We start from the raw sequence: 18023 nt of genomic DNA, 5'->3' as shown, positions 1-18023 counted from the left end.
TTCTGTTTTTCATGATGAGTCCAGGTTCCACACTTCTCTAACAACCAGTATGTTAAACTCTTCTTCCTTAGTTTCTTTCCCCAAGTTCCTCCATCCTTGCTCACTACATGTGCCAAGAGCAAAATCCCCATCCAGTTATTTTGCTGTATCCTTTCTTCTCTTGTCGCTTAACAACACCTTCAATCCCAAATTTTCTTTTTTTTTTTTTTCCTGGTCCTTACAAAAAAAACCCTAATTCCCTCCCCTAGGTTCTCCATTAAGAAACAAAAAAGCTGAATACAAACCATACTGTATTGATTGATTGCACTGAATTGTGCCTTCCTCTGCAAACCAACTGCAAACATAACAACATGTAAAAAATACTAAGTTGTCGGCTGTTCTGAGCCACAAAGAAGCCAGAATTAGTTCCCATCCATTATAAATCAAGATACAGATCACTATCTTCAGCCATGCACTTAATTAGATAACTGCCACTGTTAATAATGTTTTTAAAGCTCCACCCCATTTAAAAACCAAACGAGGCCATAAATCACAGAATCACAGAATGGTAGGCGTTGGAAGGGACCTCTGTGGGTCATCTAGTCCAACCCTTCTGCTGAAGCAGGGTCACCTACAGTAGGCTGCACAGGACCTTGTCCAGGCGGGTCTTGAATATCTCCAGAGAAGGAGACTCCACAACCTCCCTGGGCAGCCTGTTCCAGTGCTCCATCACCCTCAGAGGGAAGTTCTTCCTCATGTTCAGACGGACCTTCCTATGCTTCAGTTTGTACCCAAATGTTCCTCTGGAAGAGTAGATACTATAAGTTTCCCAACCATCACACTAGCAAGTATGGCCTTCTGATTATTAGGCTGGGGTTTTTTTTAACCTTTCTTTTCCCTATGGAAAATACAAGCATCTGTGGAAAAAAACGTTATACCTATGTAAAGCATATTCATTACAAAGGAGACTTGAAGGCAATCTGTTATTTTTAAATTTCATTTTAATTCCAGAAGAAAACTAGTAGAAAATCTGGATGCTTGGAAATTATAGTGCTGAGTATTAAAGAAAAGCCCTGAACAACATAGGCCCTTGATGATTTCTGTCTCCTAAATCCACACCTCCAGCCTGGGCCACCTGTTGTTAAAAGGAGGACTTCTGACAGATACCAGCCTACACTGAAGGGTCCACTGCACGTGACATAAAAAAGCAACCCTTACCACATATACCACCACGAGATGTTACACTCTTTTCTTGATGTAACTTCAGTGATGCTAGGTAGAGGTTATATAAAGGTCTACGTATAAACAGCTGCCAAGCCTGAAAGCATGAGAGTAACTTTCGCACATGAGTGGCCAGAGCCACCACAATGTGTTTCAAGATAGAGGCTGGACCCTCCTTCACCAGCAGCAGATAAATCTTTGCCCTGACCTAGATGAATGTTTAACAGTTGAAGAACATCGGAGCATGAAGGACATAATTGAGGAGGAACACAGGAGAAGAATGCAATTTCTTCCATCTGAATCCTAAAAGAAACAAGCAGTTTGAAAGTTTTGAAATAGCGTATAGACAAATCAATTCAGGCTGTGAATTCTAAGGCTGTAGCTCCCAGCAGCTCTCACTAAAGCTCAAAAACCCCCAGAGTGGGGCCAGTTTTCAGACACACAGCAAGGCTGAACGCCTCCCCACTGCTCCTTCCCGCCAGTCTAGCTTTTCAGGCAGTCACCCTCACACGGCTTTGCCTTAAAACCGAGACAACTAACTTTACTAGGCATGGCAAAGGAAAGGAAACCTGTGACAAGGACAACTTTGTCAATTACAGTTCCTTTATTAAATGGTACACTGCAGCAACATCAACTGAAATAAATACAGTTATTGGTACATAATACAAAAATATAACCCTTCATAAAGCTTATACTATGCTAGGAATTATGTATGGAGCTCAAACAGTTGACTTATGTCATTTTCTCTTAAATAATGTGGACAGGTACACTCAGCCAAAAGAATGTAATAACATTTTCTCTAATTTGAATACAAACACACGAAGAGCAGTTTATCAGTTCAATGTATCCATACATCACACCTCAGTTCAGATTAGAGAGCAGATGAACAGTTTTTCAAGTTTTCCCCTTGCCACTGTTCTCTATCAATAGCACAGTGGTTCTATAACCGAACAGTGAATTAAATTTTCAATAGTAGCATTTATTAGCAGATACATAAAAGTATTATTCAGACAATCAGCTTAAGGCACCATGGTTTCCACAACAGACACATGAAATTACTGGCAAAAAACAATTTTAAAGAAGGGTATGAGTGTTCAGCTAGCATGACAAACAACAATCCATATTTTAAATATATTCTTGACAATATCTTCAGTTGACTAGTGTGGCTTTTGTTTATTCTTTTAAAAAAGTAAAATATATGATTTTGACATTACTACAATCTCAAGAATGCCTCAAATCTTTGGAAAAAAAAATTCTCTCTTCATCCCTCCATTTTAAAATGTGAAAAAGTCCAACTGTCACTCTTGCAAGACAATTCTTTTACAGATTTTTTAAAAAAATATGGTTTCCAACACGTTATATAGTAAAAAGTCCACTAAATTATTTTGTTCTCCTTTAACAGGAAGTATATCTAGCTGCTGCTATCTGCCCCCCACCCCCCTTCTGTATTCTGTCTGTCTCTGCTATCAACAGCACTGGTGAACAATTCATTTAAATGAAATAAGGTTTCTCCTGAAGTCTTACAGAGCAAACACGAGTCCTTGATTTGCTCAAGTTCTCTTCCCTAATAATATCCCATGATACTGGCTGAAAGTTAAAACAATACGAAGTGGAACTAACATCCTGACAGCACCTGCTACAAAGACCCCGATGGCTATCCTGTTAAAACTCTCTTAAACCCCAGTGTGAAAAGTAGGATTTGAATAGGAGAGGACAAGGAATAAATTCGTAAAATTGTACTACAGAAGTTGTGCGTTCCAAATTGTACATGGTAGTTCAGACACAGAATTACAGTTGAGACATATCCACAGAACCATTCTGAATTTCAGAAAATGTTCCAAGCCACATCACAAGCCAACATCAAAAGATTACGAATATGACAAAGTCACTGCAGCTGACCTAGTTCCACTCACTGAGGAGGGGACAGAAAAAATTAGCAGTGGTAAAACACAGTAGATTTGGAATCACACATTACCTACTTTAAGAAGTATTTTCCAAATTGCTATCAATTCTGACAATATCCCCTCCATTTACCTATCCCTGCATTTCAGAGTAGGCCTGGCTGCAATTAATTGTAATAAATAACCAACACCCACTATAGTGTTGATATATTATTCCACGAATCCCCAAAAGCTTTCATTGGTGTATTTATCTACATGGTCAGTCAAAACCTTGGCTCTTCCTTGCACTTGGTGCAGGGAGTTGATGAGATTTTTCTGTGCCTTACAACAACATCAATCTTGAAGTCAGCCATTTTATTGCCAGTGTAGTGAATAACCCCAAGGTTCTCCCCATTTTCCTGTGACAAATGCCAGCAGCACATGAAATGCAAAGTTGCCCTTCATTTCCTCTTTTGCCTTAAGGCCCAATGAGAAGCAGTCTTTTTATACTGTTTCTGCACCTTTTGCGCCTGAACTTCTAAGTTTATCAACTTTCACACTGTCCTTCATTTCCTGAATTTCAGTGAAACACTTCCTCAGAAGTAAACTACACAGGCCACGTGTTGTCATATGTACAGTCAGCTATGAAGAAACGTATCTCAGATTCCAGTAACTCAATGAGCAATAGTGACATCCCCCATTTCAAAGAAACTTAAAATAAATAATTTCAATTAAAATACAGCTTCAACCACGACAGCTGTGTAACCTATCAAAAGTAAGAACTATAGAGAATTAATCTTGCTATTGTTATCTAATCATTGGCTTCTTGCACCACAGGAAATTCTGACTCAATCAACAGGAAAATTTTCTAAGCTACTAGCTAAAATCCAGACGTAAGAACGACAAACCCATGAAAAAAGGTTGCAATTACATTCTGTATGTTAAAACCAGACATTCTTCACTTAAGTGAACTACCCATATCTTAGGGTCAGAAGCGGTCACAATCAACTTTGGTCATGTTCTGCATGTGCTCAGATCTCTGAACAACTGGTAACTTTTGGATACACAATTTAACTGCAAGGACCTAAAACAGCCTTCTACTCCTTTCGCATGACTGGGTTAATGACGAATTAACACAAGGAAGCTGAAATCATCTTGCATGGTTGGTTCCAACCTCAGTTACCTAAGCAGACATATGACAACAAAGTACCTATAAAAGCAGCGCAAATATAAAAGCTCTATGACAGGGGAGGGAAAGAAAAAAAGAAAGGAAAAAAAGCTCAGCATGGGTTTGCTCAGTGGTTGTTCACAATTTTGCCTTCTGGCAGATGAAAGAAGTTGTCTTCTTTGAGCTTAAGGTGTTCTGGTAAATCCAGCTGCCTCTTTGCCTCTTCAATATCTTCCTGAATTGCTGAAATGAGCGCCTCTGAAAAAGACAAGAACAGCGACATCGAAAAATCAGTTTGGATTCTGAACACACAATAACAAGTGAAAATAAGATGTACCACAGAATACCAGACAACTATCCCAGAAGTAGAATATAATTACTACCAGAATGTTTGAAAGGCAAAATTTGATTTCAAAAATTGGTTTTAAAATGTGGAGGGTTTTTGTAACATGCCAGAGTTGCATTTTTCACCATCATAATCACTACACTCTCCTTGTTCCGAAAGACATTACAGCAAAAGATCAACAGAGTTTCATGAACCGTTTCAAGTCTGATAGAGCTGCACGTCAAGAAGTAATTAACAGACTAGACTGATGCTTTTACAACAAGTCCATGACTTTAGAATTAGTCCTCAGACAAATGACACAACAATACAATTTTTTAGTGTGATACACTGGAAGACGTGGGGGTATTTTTTTGATTAAACCACCTTGTACATGTAGCTTATGAAAACATTTTACTGACATTTCAAAGGTTAACAGATAAAACATCTCATTATGGAAAGAGAGACAGTGGGGACGCAGTACTTGCATGAGTAAGACAAGTAAGAGGCTAGTTTGAGGGAGGTCTGCAATACTGACCTAAGGAATCAAAGTTTTTTTCTGGTCGAATATATCCAATTATGACTATACTAAGAATTTCGCCATAGAAGTCTTCTTTGAAGGTGTGGATAATGTGCGTTTCCTAAAGGAAGAGAAATAAGTTGTCATCTATGATGAATTTTAAGTGTATTTCCCTCACTGTAAGGATTTATAGCTAATATCCCTAACTCAAATTCTCCCCAACATAAACCATTAAAAGGGGTGTTTAGTTTAGTACATACAATACAAGATTAAAAGGCTAGTGCTTTTGCTTATATTAGAAAGGAGAACTGTACTTTGCATGCAATTTAAGACAAATTACTCATTTAAGAGTACTCTGATAGCCAAAAATAAAGAAAAGCAAGCCTTACTTAGGAAAAATGCTTCATCACTTCTCAGAGGTAAGATTTCCAAGGAAGCAAACCACAAACAAAGCTTTATGCTTCATCATAAAGTTGATGCATCCAAATAACAATGAAGATTTTCATTCAAGTAGTTGGCTTAAGGAGAGCTTTTACAGCCAGCTTGCACGGGAACCGAATGATAAAATTCAGGAATGAGTGAAGGCCAAGATAGGGTTCAACCTTACACTCAAAACTATTTTATGGGCATCTACCTCTCCAACACAGGCCCACCCACAGCATATGCCAGCAGAGATATCAGATGGAAAGCTTTCAACTACTTGCTCAGAAAAGTGATCTGCAAAAATTTTTAAAAGTATACATTTGTGTAAGACAAGCACAGTACAGTGTCTTCAAACACTTAGAACCTTAGAAGCAGATTCATGCCCAAACAAAAGCGTTTTAAATGGTTAAAATGGAGCTCTGCAAGACTTACGAAAAGCACCAGCACCTGACGGCAAGACAGTAACAGCTGTCACAGCTCAAGATTTTGCCTCAACTCCTCCATCCTCTTATTACGTACATGCAAATATTTATTCCGTATATCAAGCTACAGCACCACACGTATGGATGCCACGATTTCAGAGAAGAACTAACAGAAAATCATTGCAAATTAAGATGCTCCAATATCTCTTATTTGAAACGCAGACAGATTGCAAAGAACAATAGATCAGTACGTTCCAGTTTGTGCTAGGGCTCTCATAACGAGTAAATTCAATGCATCTATCAAGCTTATGTTTCGTTAGCTAACAGCACCATAAGCAATCACAATTTCAGAAATACTGTTAAATTTTTCTTTTGGAACTATTTAAACAACAATGGACTAGGAAGAAGAAAATTAACTTTATTCACCTACAGCTGCATACTCTCTGTCTGTTGAGAGTATTTCCTTTTCAGAATACAAATGTGTGACATAGACACCAAATACATTTCTAAGAGCAGATTTCTACATCTCTTTTATGGATCAAGTTCTGCATATCTTATTCAAATGCAACATCTGGCTCATTTATTGTAATAAAAGTCCCATACAAAGCAAAATTCTTACCACTGATTTCCTAATATTCTTATAGAAAGGATTCCATCCTATGCTTAAAACCATTTTATGCACATCTCCATTTCCGACGCAGGCCCATCCATAGTATATACCAGTAGAGATATCAGACGGAAAGCTTTCAACTACTTGCTCAGAAAAGTTAGCTGCAAAAATTTTACAAAGTGTAAAGTGTGAGTGACTTTGTGTAAGTCAAGGACATACCAGAATCTTCAGACACTTAAAAGCCAAACTCTGCCCGCATACTATTTATAAACTTAACAATGATGATGATGAGAATGATACAACATGCCATTTGACAAAATATAAAATACAAAACGGCTTCATTAAATTCTGTCCCTGTGGTAATACCAGAGTTATCTCATCTTTTACGCATACAACATTTTATAGTTATACACATTGTCTTCTGCAGTAATAATTAATAAACACATAATAGATCCAGTCAGAATACATTTCACTCTTAGGATAACTATCACAGCTTCAATATTAAAAGATGCATGGGTGAAAGAGGAGAAGAAAATCAAGTTCCTTCTGCACTATTGTTAGCAAAATAATTACTTGTGAAATAAAGTAAGTAAAAATAAATTAAATTACAGTTTAGTCACCTGCCAATTTTGTACAAGTTGCCTTTTGGAGGCAAGTGTGGACTTCTGAGATTTTCTTTGAAAACTATCTACAGTAGAATAAATTCCCTTCTGACTGAACCTAACATTCTTTCAAAATTAGTATCCGACTTCTCATATGAGCTGATCTCTTCATGCAAGACATCACGCTGATCTGGAAGAATTTACAGTGACTGAACTTTCATCAAAGCTCACAAGCCGTAACAACCTCCCTCCCCTATCCCCCGGTACCAGTACAACACTTCTACACATTCAAGAGAAAAAAGCGACATTATTAACAGACGTTGTCAGAAATCCAGCACCTCAAGATTAGCCTTGGAAAGTTTCCTTGTCTGCTACAAGCAGGGCAACATGAGAGTCGACTTCACTGTGTTTAAGACGGGCCAGAACTCACTCGGATTACGCATCCGTCTGTATTCAGGCAACGGGAACAGAGATAAGCAACAGGAAAATGGGTTTCCTTGCAGGGCAAGCCCACCCTGCTCTGCTTTTTACCCTGCGCATTGTTCTCCTGGAACTTCCTTCCTCACCGCCCTTCCCAGCGCCTACTCCCTGCCTTCCTCCAGCCCGAGGCTGGCGCCCACGGGCGTCTCCCAGGCTGCCATCCCACCCCACCCCGCTCCCGACCACGTACCTACATCCCGCGCGCACACCGTTAGGACGACCCTTGGGAGGTTAAAGGAACAGCGAACAAGACCAAAGGAAACCACTTAACGGAATGGGGGGGACACGAACACAAAAGAGGGGTACGAGACTCTAAGCAACGCGGGGGGGGGGGGGGGGTGGATGTCATGGAAACGCTAACGCGGAACAAGCAAAGCCTCCCCACGGGCTGCGCCGGGCCCCCCCGAGCCCAGCGCAGCGCAGCCACCAGGCTCCGAGCCGCCGGCCCCCCCGCCGCCCGCAGCCCCAGCGGCCCCGGCTGCCCAGAGACCCGCGCCGGGTACGCGGGGGGCGGCCGAGGCCAGGCGGCGGCGAACGCCTCGCCGGCAGCCTTCCCGGGAGGGGTCACCCTCGCCCCGCCGCCGGTCCCCCCCTCCCCCCGACTCACCGGTGGGGATGCCCAGCTCCCTGGAGCCCCTGCCGAAGCCCTTCACCACCTCCCCGCGGCAGAAGTACGGCAGGTGCTTCATGGTGGCGGCGGCGCCGGCGTGAGCCGCCAGCAGCTCCCAGCCCGACGCTCCCCAGCGGCGATCGCCGCACCCTTGCCCCAGGCGCTACCAAAAAGAGGGGAAGAATCGGGTGGAGCGTTCCAGTTTCCAACCCACCCAACTGTCTCACAGGCACCTACCCCCCCTCGAGAATGGACTTGCCCACACGGCCACTCCAACCCCACCCACGGGGAAGGTCTGCCCATGCTCAGTCTGCCGTGTCGCCGCGTCGCTGGGCGGGGAGGTTCCGTCGGGTAGCGGCTCTGCCTGGGCCGCGCTCCCTCGCGTAGCCCGGGGCGGCGCCGCGGCCGCGCCCGGCTGGCAGAGGCCGCTGCTGCGGCGTGTGGTGGCGGCGGCGGCCTCCCTACCCGGGCTGGGCTGTGGTAGGCGCGGCGCGGCGGCGCCCTGGGACGGAGCGCGCCGTTCGTTCGGGAGCTGAACCAATGGGGGGGGGGGGGGTGGAGGCAGGGCGGTCGGCTGTCAGCTGGCGGGGGTGGCTGTCTGCAGGGAAAGGTCAGGTGCTTCAGAGCACGGCGGACGTTTGGGAAGACTCTTAAGAAGTTCTTTGTTACATGATAGCAATGAATTTTCAGTTACTTGCTTAAAGAAAAGCCCGTTTTCACTCCTCTCTGATTCGCCGTCGTGCTCACGTCTTGTTTTCTGTCACTGCCGCTGGTAGGGCTGGGGTTTGCTGTGGGGAAAAAGGCGTCAAGACAGAGATGCTCATCCTGTGTTCCCTCTGCGGACCTACAGGAAAGCCAAGGGTCACTCGGCGTTCCCCTCCCTTCACCTCCCGTTTCCAGCTGCACTTTGTGTTGTAGCTGTGTTCATAAACCTCTTTAACGTCTTCAGGTGACGAACGCCCTCTTCCCTGTGGCCTTGATCCAGCTCGAATAAACTGAGTCTGTGTGAATTCAGAATAGTCTGAAGTGTGAAAAGCACCCGTAATCTGCGTAAAGCACGGAGCAGACGGCCTGCCAGCAGTCTGTGTCAGTTGTACATGTGCCGTCTGAGTTCGGGGTCTCGGTCAGCGCTGCTGCGTGTAAGCCAATTTGTGTATAGGCACATACCTGTAGCTAGAAATACCACCAAAGTCCTCTAACTGAATTTCCAGTCTTTCCCCCTTTGTCTTCTAGAACACAGGTGCTAATTTTACCACTTTGATATAAGCTACAAAAGTATTTCAGGACTTGCCTCTATTTTTGTTAGCAATTTTTTCAATGGAGATAAGCAGTGTGAATGCATATGACTTGTGCTCATATCTAATTACATGTCAAGTAAATATGTTTAAAAATGGGAACTGTTCTGAGAAACTGACTTGTGTGTCATGCTGTAAAACACGGAATGCTACCAGTTCATTGAAGCTGTGGACACAAACTGTGTTGTGTCAGAAGGCCAGAATTATTTTTAAAAGTGATTCTGCCTCAAACTTATCCTTCTCTTTTTTCTCTTTTCTTTTTTCTCTTTTCTATTTTTTTCCCCTTTTTCCCCTTTTCCCCCTTTTTCCCTTTTATCTTTTTTCTTATTTTTTTTCTCTTACGCCAATTCTCTACCGTCCTTTTCATCCTAATACTTAAATTCTTTACTTCAGTTTGAGTAGCTTTGACTGACCTACAGGATCATTATATATATGTAGCTGTAGCTGAGCAGCAGAGTGGTGGTAATATATATGTACTAAGGAAAAGCCGAAGAGAAAGATGTCCTAAATATGCTACTACTGCATATATTCTGTTCTGCTGTCTCTCAGCGTATAAAGAATAATGTTACAGAAAGTGTTTTCAGCGGTACTTCATAATGGGATTGTCTTGGATATTAAACCCAAATCCCAAAGTTGTTACGTAGTTACTTAACTAATGACAGACCATAACAGTTGACAATGTGACCTCAAGGCCGTTAGAATTGTTTATTTCAGCTGAAGGGCAAGAAACAAAACAAATTATATTTTCCACAGTATGTTTCTTCCTGATAGCAATGAATTATACGTCGGGTTATAATTCGTATTTAAGGAGATACATACTTGCATTCTTCCCCCCCCCCCCTTTTTTTAAATGAAGACATCTTTTCAGAATAAACGTCGATGTTCTTGTGACAGCCACAAGATGGCATGCCTTGTCTTCTTTTTCAGCCTCTGTAGGTTAGGTAATAAGGTTTGCAATCTTCTCAGTAACAGGGAAGACTTTGAGAAGTAGTGAATCAAGGAAGTATTTGTTTAAGAACTATGTGGTTAGGTAATCTCACGGAAGTCTAACCAATGACTTCTACCTCATGCTGTTAAATAGTTGTAATGTTAATGCTTCTTATCCGTCATGATGGGTTGCTGTGATCCAGCTAAAACTTAAGCCACCCTTGATACGAGACATGTTTTTCTTTTGTTAGTAATTGTACCTAGTTTGTACTGCAGAGGGGGACCTTGAACGAGTAGAATTTAGTTAACCTGTACTAAAATTTGGTAGAGCTAGTAGACACGTTTCTTCCAAAAATGTCATCAAATTTAAGTGATTGGCATGTCTGCTAGCATTGTCAACAAAGAGGAGAGCAGTTTGATAGTTCATACCCACAATGAGAAAACTCATGCGCTATTTCAGGTGGCTAGGAAGGAACTTCTGTTCCCTGCTTATGCTACTTTATCCACAGCTGTTGTTAGTGATTTAAAAATTTTTCTAGTATATATATACACATCCATAGAAACCAGAATAAAGAAAACAGAGCACATGTTATGTCATCTCTGTAGGGCCCGTGGGCTTTGTGGGCTCATCATACTAACCACCGTTTAACGCAATGCAGAACATACTCCGTTCATCTTGTTTCATAGTAAAACTTACGACTTGTTTCACATCGCAGCCTGTTGCCAAAGTTCCTGTCTCCTGCTGCCATGTTGCAAAACGGCGCATTCCTAAGCATGGCATAAGGTGAGAGCAGGAATATCCTGTTTCCTCCACGTAAGATGGAAAAGTAGAGAAAAAAAAATCTGCTGGATACTGGGATATTCTAGGGCAGTCCTAGCCAAGCTGAAAATTCTGGCTACACCAGGCTCTGTGAAACGTTCAGGAGGTGACTCAGAGAAAAGAGTGCCGTGTAGTAAAACTAGTAGCATTTTAACCAGCTCCTTGGAAGTTTCCATTCCCACCATGAACAAAACTCTCATTGATTCAGGAGTTCAATCCAAGGACACTCTGGCACGCCTTATTTTTAGTGGGCTGAAACCAGGTGAAGAAATCAGAGTACAAAGATACATACAAAGCACTCTTGCAAGAACATCTAATAAAGACACCTGTGTTGAAAGTATTTTTTCTGTCTTTTAGTCTGGAGTAGCGAACCACAGAAGTTATATTTATATCTTTTTTAACAGACTGAAGTGTTGTGCTCGTTGAAAAGACCACGTGCTTCTGAAAGAAATAACTGCCACATTAATGTGATGGCTAACAAAACTGAGTTAGATTACAGTGAAGTGACAGATACTATAAATGTCTGTGTAGTAAGGCGTAGCTGGTGTTATCTGCTAAACAGGTTCTGGTAATTACAGAAAATTTTTTCAACTATTATTTGTATGTTACTAAACAATGTGTGAGAGATAGCTTGTTTGATTACTTACTGATGCAATTCAGATATTGCAGATATATGATATAAATGCATAGGGCTTGATGCTTTTCGAAAGCTTATATCAATGATTTCAAAAATTCCCTCAGCTTTTGAATCATTATTTCTCTTTCTAGTGCCTTTTCTCCACACCAAAGCCTCATCTAACTTGCTGAAAAATGCACAGCACTGCTTTCAGCTAGCTTAACTGCTTTCCCTTGTCTCTGCATAGCATTGTGTCTTCCCATCTGGACATAGTTCATGGTTAGCACTTAAAATTCTCTGAATTTTAAAACTGCTGGAGAACCCAGGCTTTTTTTGCAAAGAGACTTTAAATGCATTTTACAGCCCTCCTTATTTGTCCATTTTCCAAAAATAGTTTAATCTGACCTAGAATTTAAGCAATTCTCACTTGCCTTGGGGAAGAAGAGAAATCAAAGGTGCTAAAGGCTTGCAGAAAAGGGCAATCTCTGAGAAGGAAGAGCCTGTTAGAAGGGCATAAGCTTAAGTGAGAATGAGTACAAGAGGTAAAAGGAGCAGATATTTGATGCTTATGAGTCTTCACAAGTTTGGGAACACTTTGCAAAAGAATATAAGCCAGTTTGTCAAAACTGTCTGTCTTTACTGCAAGAAATGTCGTTTCACAATAACGTAAAGAATAAAAAGTTGAACCAGTAGCCACTGGACTCATTCACAGCATGGAAGTTGTATTTAGAAGTGCTGGGAAGAACAGTAACCTCTCAAAACCACAAGAGATCACAGAATCACAGAATGTTCGTGGTTGGAAGGGACCTCTGTGGGTCATCTAGTCCAGCCCCCCTGTCGAAGCAGGGTCACCCAGAGCAGGCTGCACAGGACCTTGTCCAGGTGGGTCTTGAATATCTCCAGAGAAGGAGACTCCACAGCCTCCCTGGGCAGCCTGTTCCAGTGCTCTGTCATCCTCAGAGTGAAGAAGTTCTTTCTCATGTTCAGACAGAACTTCCTATGCTTCAGTTTGTGCCCGTTGCCCCTTGTCCTGTCTCTGGGCACCACTGAAAAGAGTTTGGCCCCATCCTCCTGACACCCACCCTTCAGATATTTGTAACCATTTATTAGGTCCCCTCGCAGCCTTCTCTTCTTCAGGCTGAACAAGCCCAGCTCCCTCAGCCTTTCCTCATAGGAGAGATGATCCAGTCCCCTCATCATCCTTGTAGCCCTCCGCTGGACTCTGTCCAGTAGCTCTTCATCTTTCTTGAAGTGGGGAGCCCAGAACTGGACACAATACACCAGATGGGGCCTCACTAGGGCAGAGTAGAGGGGAAGGAGAACCTCCCTCAACCTGCTGGCCATACTCCTCTTAATGCACCCCAGGATCCCATTAGCTTTCTTGGCAGCCAGGGCACACTGCTGGCTCATGGTCAACCTGTCGTTCACTGGCACACCCAGGTCCCTCTCTGCAGAGCTGCTCTCCAGCAGGTCCACCCCAAGCCTGTACTGATGCATGGGGTTGTTCCTCCCCAGGTGCAGGACCCTGCACTTGCCCTTGTTGAATTTCATCAGGTTCCTTTCTGCTCATCTTTCCAGCCTGTCCAGGTCTTGCTGAATGGCAGCACAGCCTGCCGGTGTATCTACCACTCCTCCCAGTTTTGTGTCATCAGCAAACCTGCTGAGGGTACACTCTTAACTCTTCATTCAGGTCGTTGATGAAGAAGTTGAACAAGACTGGGCCCAGTACTGACCCCCAGAGGACACCACTAGTTACCGGCCTCCAACTAGACTCAGCGCCGCTGATGACAACCCTCTGAGTTCTGCCATTCAGCCAGTTCTCAATCCACCTCACCGACCACTCCTCCAGCCCACACTTCCTCAGCTTCCCTAGGAGGATATTATGGGAGACAGTGTTGAAAGCCTTGCTGAAGTCGAGGTAGACAACATCCACTGCTCTCCCCTCATCTACCCAGCCAGTCACACCATCATAGAAAGCTATCAGATTGGTCAAACATGATTTCCCCTTGGTGAATCCATGTTGACTACTGCTGATAACCTTCTTTTCCTCCACTTGCTTGATGATGACCTCTAGAATGAGCTGCTCCATCATTTTTCCCGGGATGGAGGTGAGGCTGACCGGCCTGTAGTTCCCTGGGTCCTCCTTCTTGCCCTTTTTGCAGGTTGGAGTGACATTGGCTTTCCTCCAGTGCTCGGGCACCTCTCCTGTCCTCCAGGACCTCTCAAAGATGATGGAGAGTGGCTCAGCAATGACATCTGCCAGCTCCCTCAGCACCTGTGGGTGCATTCCGTCGGGACCCGTGGATTTGTGGGCATCCAGATTGCTTAAGTGGTCCCTCACGCAGTCCTCTTCGACCAAGGGAAAGTCGTCCTCTCTGTAGGCTTCCTCTCTTACCTTCGGGGCCTGGGATTCCTGAGGGCCTGCCTTGGCACTGAAGACTGAAGCAAAGAATGCATTCAGTAGCTCTGCCTTCTCTGCATCCTCTGTCACCAGGACACCCACCTCATTCAGCAGCGGCCCCACATTGTCCCTAGCCTTCCTTTTGCTGCTGATGTAGTTGAAGAAGCCCTTCTTGTTGTTTCTGAGATCCGTTGCCAGGTTCAATTCCAGGTGGGCCTTGGGCTTCCTCGTTACATCTCTGCATCCTCTGACAACGTTCCTGTATTCCTCCCAAGTGGTCTGTCTCTCTTTCCACATTCCATGGACCTTTCTCTTCCACCTGAGCTCCTCTAGAAGCTCCTTGTTTAACCATGCAGGTCTCCTGCCTCCTTTGCTACATTTTTTTTTCAGGGGGATGCACCACTCCTGAGCATGGAGGAAGTGATGTTTAAACAGCGACCAGCACTCTTGGACACCCCTGCCTTTGAGAGCCCTGGCCCACGGGATTCCTTCCAGTATGTCCCTGAAGAGACCAAAGTTAGCTCTCCTGAAGTCCAAGGTTTTGATCCTGCATATCACCCTGCTTCCTCCACGCAGGATCCTGAACTCCACCATTTCATGGTCGCTGCAGCCAAGTCTACCTCCAGCCTTCACATCCTCAACCAGTCCCTCCTTGTTTGTTAGTACAAGGTCCAGCAGAGCGCCTTTCCTTGTTGGTTCCTCCACCACTTGTGTCAGAAAGTTATCATCGATGCTCTGCAGGAACCTCCTGGATTGCGCCTGCCTAGCTGTATGGTCTTCCCAGCTGATGTCAGGGTGGTTGAAGTCCCCCATGAGAACCAGGGCCTGTGACTGTGAGGCTGCTTGCAGCTGCCTGTAGAAGGCCTCATCAACTTCCTCCTCCTGGTCAGGTGGCCTGTAGTACACACCCACCGTAATGTCACCCATGTGAGCCTGTCCCTTAATTCTAACCCACAAGCTCTCAACTCGTTCCTCATTTGCCCCCAGGCCAAGCTCAACGCATTCCAGTTGCTCCCTCACATATAGAGCAACTCCCCCACCTCTCCTTGTTGGCCTGTCTTTCCTAAAGAGTCTGTAGCCATCCATGACAGCATGCCAGTCATGCGAGTTGTCCCACCACGTTTCTGTGATGGCGACCAAGTCGTAGCCGTCCTGCTGTATAATGGCTTCCAGCTCCTCCTGTTTATTGCCCATGTTACGTGTGTTGGTGTAGACGCACTTGAGCTGGGCTGTCAATCTCACCCCTGAGTCTGGCACGCCAAGCCTGGGCTCATCCCTAGTGAGCTGGGCAATATCCCCTTCCCCCTTCGAACCTAGTTTAAAGCCCTCTCAATGAGCCCCGCCAGCTCGTGGCCAAGAATCCTTTTTCCCCTTTGAGACAGCTGGACTTTGTCTGTCACCATCAGGCCCAGTGCCATGTAAACCTCCCCATGATGAAAGAAACCAAAATTCGACTGATGGCACCAGTCCCTGAGCCACCTGTGAGTTTTCCTGCCCCTTTCAGTGCTCTTCCCTGCCCCTGATGGGATTGCGCCACTGATCCCTCAACCAGTCACCCCAGTGCCCTGAAGTCCCTTTTGATGGCCTTGGGACTTCTCTCCGCGATCTCATCCCTGCCAACCTGCATTACCAAGAGGGGGTAGTAATCCGAGGGCTGCACCAGACGAGATGTATTGCCCTAGTGGTAGATTGGCTTTTTTACGTCCAGGAATACCCTGCACAGGCCCTTACCTCTATTCTGTTTATGGAAACCTGAAGAGGCTTTGTTAACTTTCAAGCTACGAGGGAGAAAGCTTTTTCATCTATGCAACAGCATCAGAAGGAGCAGAAGATGAAATGATTGTCCTAGTGACTGACATTGCAGGGAGGAAGTAGCAAAGGAAATGGCTGAAATGTTTTTTCCCTGCGTGCTAATTATCGGGTTTTGAGATCATTTTCTTCTTTCCTTCCCTGGGCTGGCTGTTACAGCCTTGTTCACACACTAAGCAACGGCTGAGCAAACAAGAAAGATTCTGGTGAAAATTTCTCATTGTTGAAAGGAACCTGGAGTTTGTAATACTCCTGCCATCACCAATACGTGATGCTGGTTCCCAAGCATGTGTGGGGCGCGCCTGCATTTGGGACAGCACTGCCCTTCATGTATAAAGGCAGCCACCCTTTCATTTAGCAATCTTCTTTCTGCTGCCTGCTGAAGAAATAGCCCTAATCATCTCTCAGGCCTGCCACTGCAAAGAGACCCTTCTCCTTGCATGCTATTTGGCTGCAACCTCTTCTGTTTTCTTAACACAAATATTTGCACAACAAGGGAAAACCTACGAATACAGAAGACAGGTACAAAGAAACACAGCAGTAATACCAGTTTCTGATTTCTTTAGGTTGGGGGCTAGGAGAATGGAATAAGGCCCTAAAGTTAAAACAGCACAAATAGCAGCGATGCTGATTCCATAAACACGAACGCTCTAATGAACTAGATGAAGTATCAAACTGCTTTCTACTAACCATGTATGGATTTAAACAACTAAGGGCAAAGTCAAGCTACATTTCCTCAAAAGCTAGCTTTTCCCCCATAGACAGGCAAATTCTTATTAGAAGCAGTACTTAGAAACAATAAGCAAAAGGCATTTTTTTCTGCTTAGTTCTTCCTAAATCATATCCTACCCAAAGTCAAACCAAGCACAACTAATTTGTGCTGTCTAATTGCAAAAAGATGCCAAATATGGAAGGATAAAAGGCTGTTCCTAGGGTCAGGGCTGCTAACAAATAACTGTTATTCTATCCACCTGTTTCCTGCTCTTTTTTTTGCAAATAACCGTGCATTTAGGGTGTGCATTGTATAATAAATAATAGTCACCCATATCAGAAAACAAGGTGTTAAAGAAGAAAGTAGCCCTACTGCAATACTTAGAATTGAGCTGTTAAATCAGATTAATTTCCTCATGTAACTCCCTCTAATTTCTTTGAAATTCTAACCTTTCACCTTATTTTCTTGCTTCTTTCTCTCCAGTTTCTTTTACTCAGCATCATGCAACCTATTGTGTTAATACCATTGCAAAGATGCAAATTACACATGTGCCAAAGGTTGGATCTGGTGACGTGGGAGATGCCAAACACAGGGCTGCAAATGAGGAGAATATGTCCTTTGGTTCCAGCATGGTGTCTAGTAGGTTACACTCTTACTTGGAAGTTTGTCTTAAATAGCTTTTTATAACAGAGATATCAGCCTTATTCCATCCACTTTTACATCACCAACTTGTCTCACAGGGCTCCTTCCAGCATGACACTTGCTCTGCCTTCCACACCAGATATGACCTGCTGATTTCAGTGAGTTCCTTGGTGGATGATGGAAAGTGACTGCTGGTGGCGACATCGGAAGCTAGCTCACCTGCCATACGTGAGGGCTGACAGAGCTGCTGTCCAGGCTGCAGCTAGGTCATTTTGTCTTGCCCTAAGAGTAGCAAGGATTGCATGGTCTGAATAACGCAGCTGGTATGTTTGCTGCAAAATTAATTACATCATGAGAGCACTGTGTGTGTCTCCCTCAGTTCTCCCAGTTAAACTGCATCCATCGGAACTAGAAACAATGGCTGTTTTCCTCACTGAGAGTTATAATCAAAAATCACTTCTTCTCCCTTGCCCGCCCCCCAGAAAAAAACAACCAACCCAAACCTTGGGATTGTTTTAGGACGTCTCTTATTTCACTTACTTTCTCAAGGATATCCTGAGCTGT

General features: G+C 43.9%; 1 protein-coding gene across 1 annotated transcript; it reads right to left on the bottom strand.

Annotated features, from left to right (window-relative positions):
* Window positions 1-1803: 1803 nt before the first annotated feature.
* LOC104333400 (riboflavin kinase) lies at window positions 1804-8411 on the bottom strand. Its single transcript, XM_075411394.1, has 4 exons — window positions 8235-8411; window positions 6555-6706; window positions 5109-5211; window positions 1804-4506 (listed from the first exon to the last, which is right to left on the bottom strand). The coding sequence occupies exons 1-4, from the start codon at window positions 8314-8316 to the stop codon at window positions 4376-4378; spliced, it is 468 nt and encodes a 155-aa protein (XP_075267509.1). The 5' UTR covers window positions 8317-8411; the 3' UTR covers window positions 1804-4375.
* Between the last annotated feature and the right edge of the window lie 9612 nt (window positions 8412-18023).

Source organism: Opisthocomus hoazin, chromosome Z (genome assembly GCF_030867145.1).
Source record: "Opisthocomus hoazin isolate bOpiHoa1 chromosome Z, bOpiHoa1.hap1, whole genome shotgun sequence".
Taxonomy (NCBI): domain Eukaryota; kingdom Metazoa; phylum Chordata; class Aves; order Opisthocomiformes; family Opisthocomidae; genus Opisthocomus; species Opisthocomus hoazin.
Note: the sequence above shows the minus strand (reverse complement) of the source record. Positions and strands in the feature narration are given on the sequence as shown.

Bases quoted from the DNA above. Each gene is read 5' to 3' on its own strand.
- LOC104333400 (XM_075411394.1), bottom strand. From the start codon at position 8,316: ATGAAGCACCTGCCGTACTTCTGCCGCGGGGAGGTGGTGAAGGGCTTC. The intron at 6,707-8,234 runs GTGAGTCGGGGG...AAATTTTTGCAG, and splicing joins GGAGCTGGGCATCCCCACCG to CTAACTTTTCTGAGCAAGTA. The intron at 4,507-5,108 runs GTCAGTATTGCA...TGTCTTTTTCAG, and splicing joins AAAAAACTTTGATTCCTTAG to AGGCGCTCATTTCAGCAATT.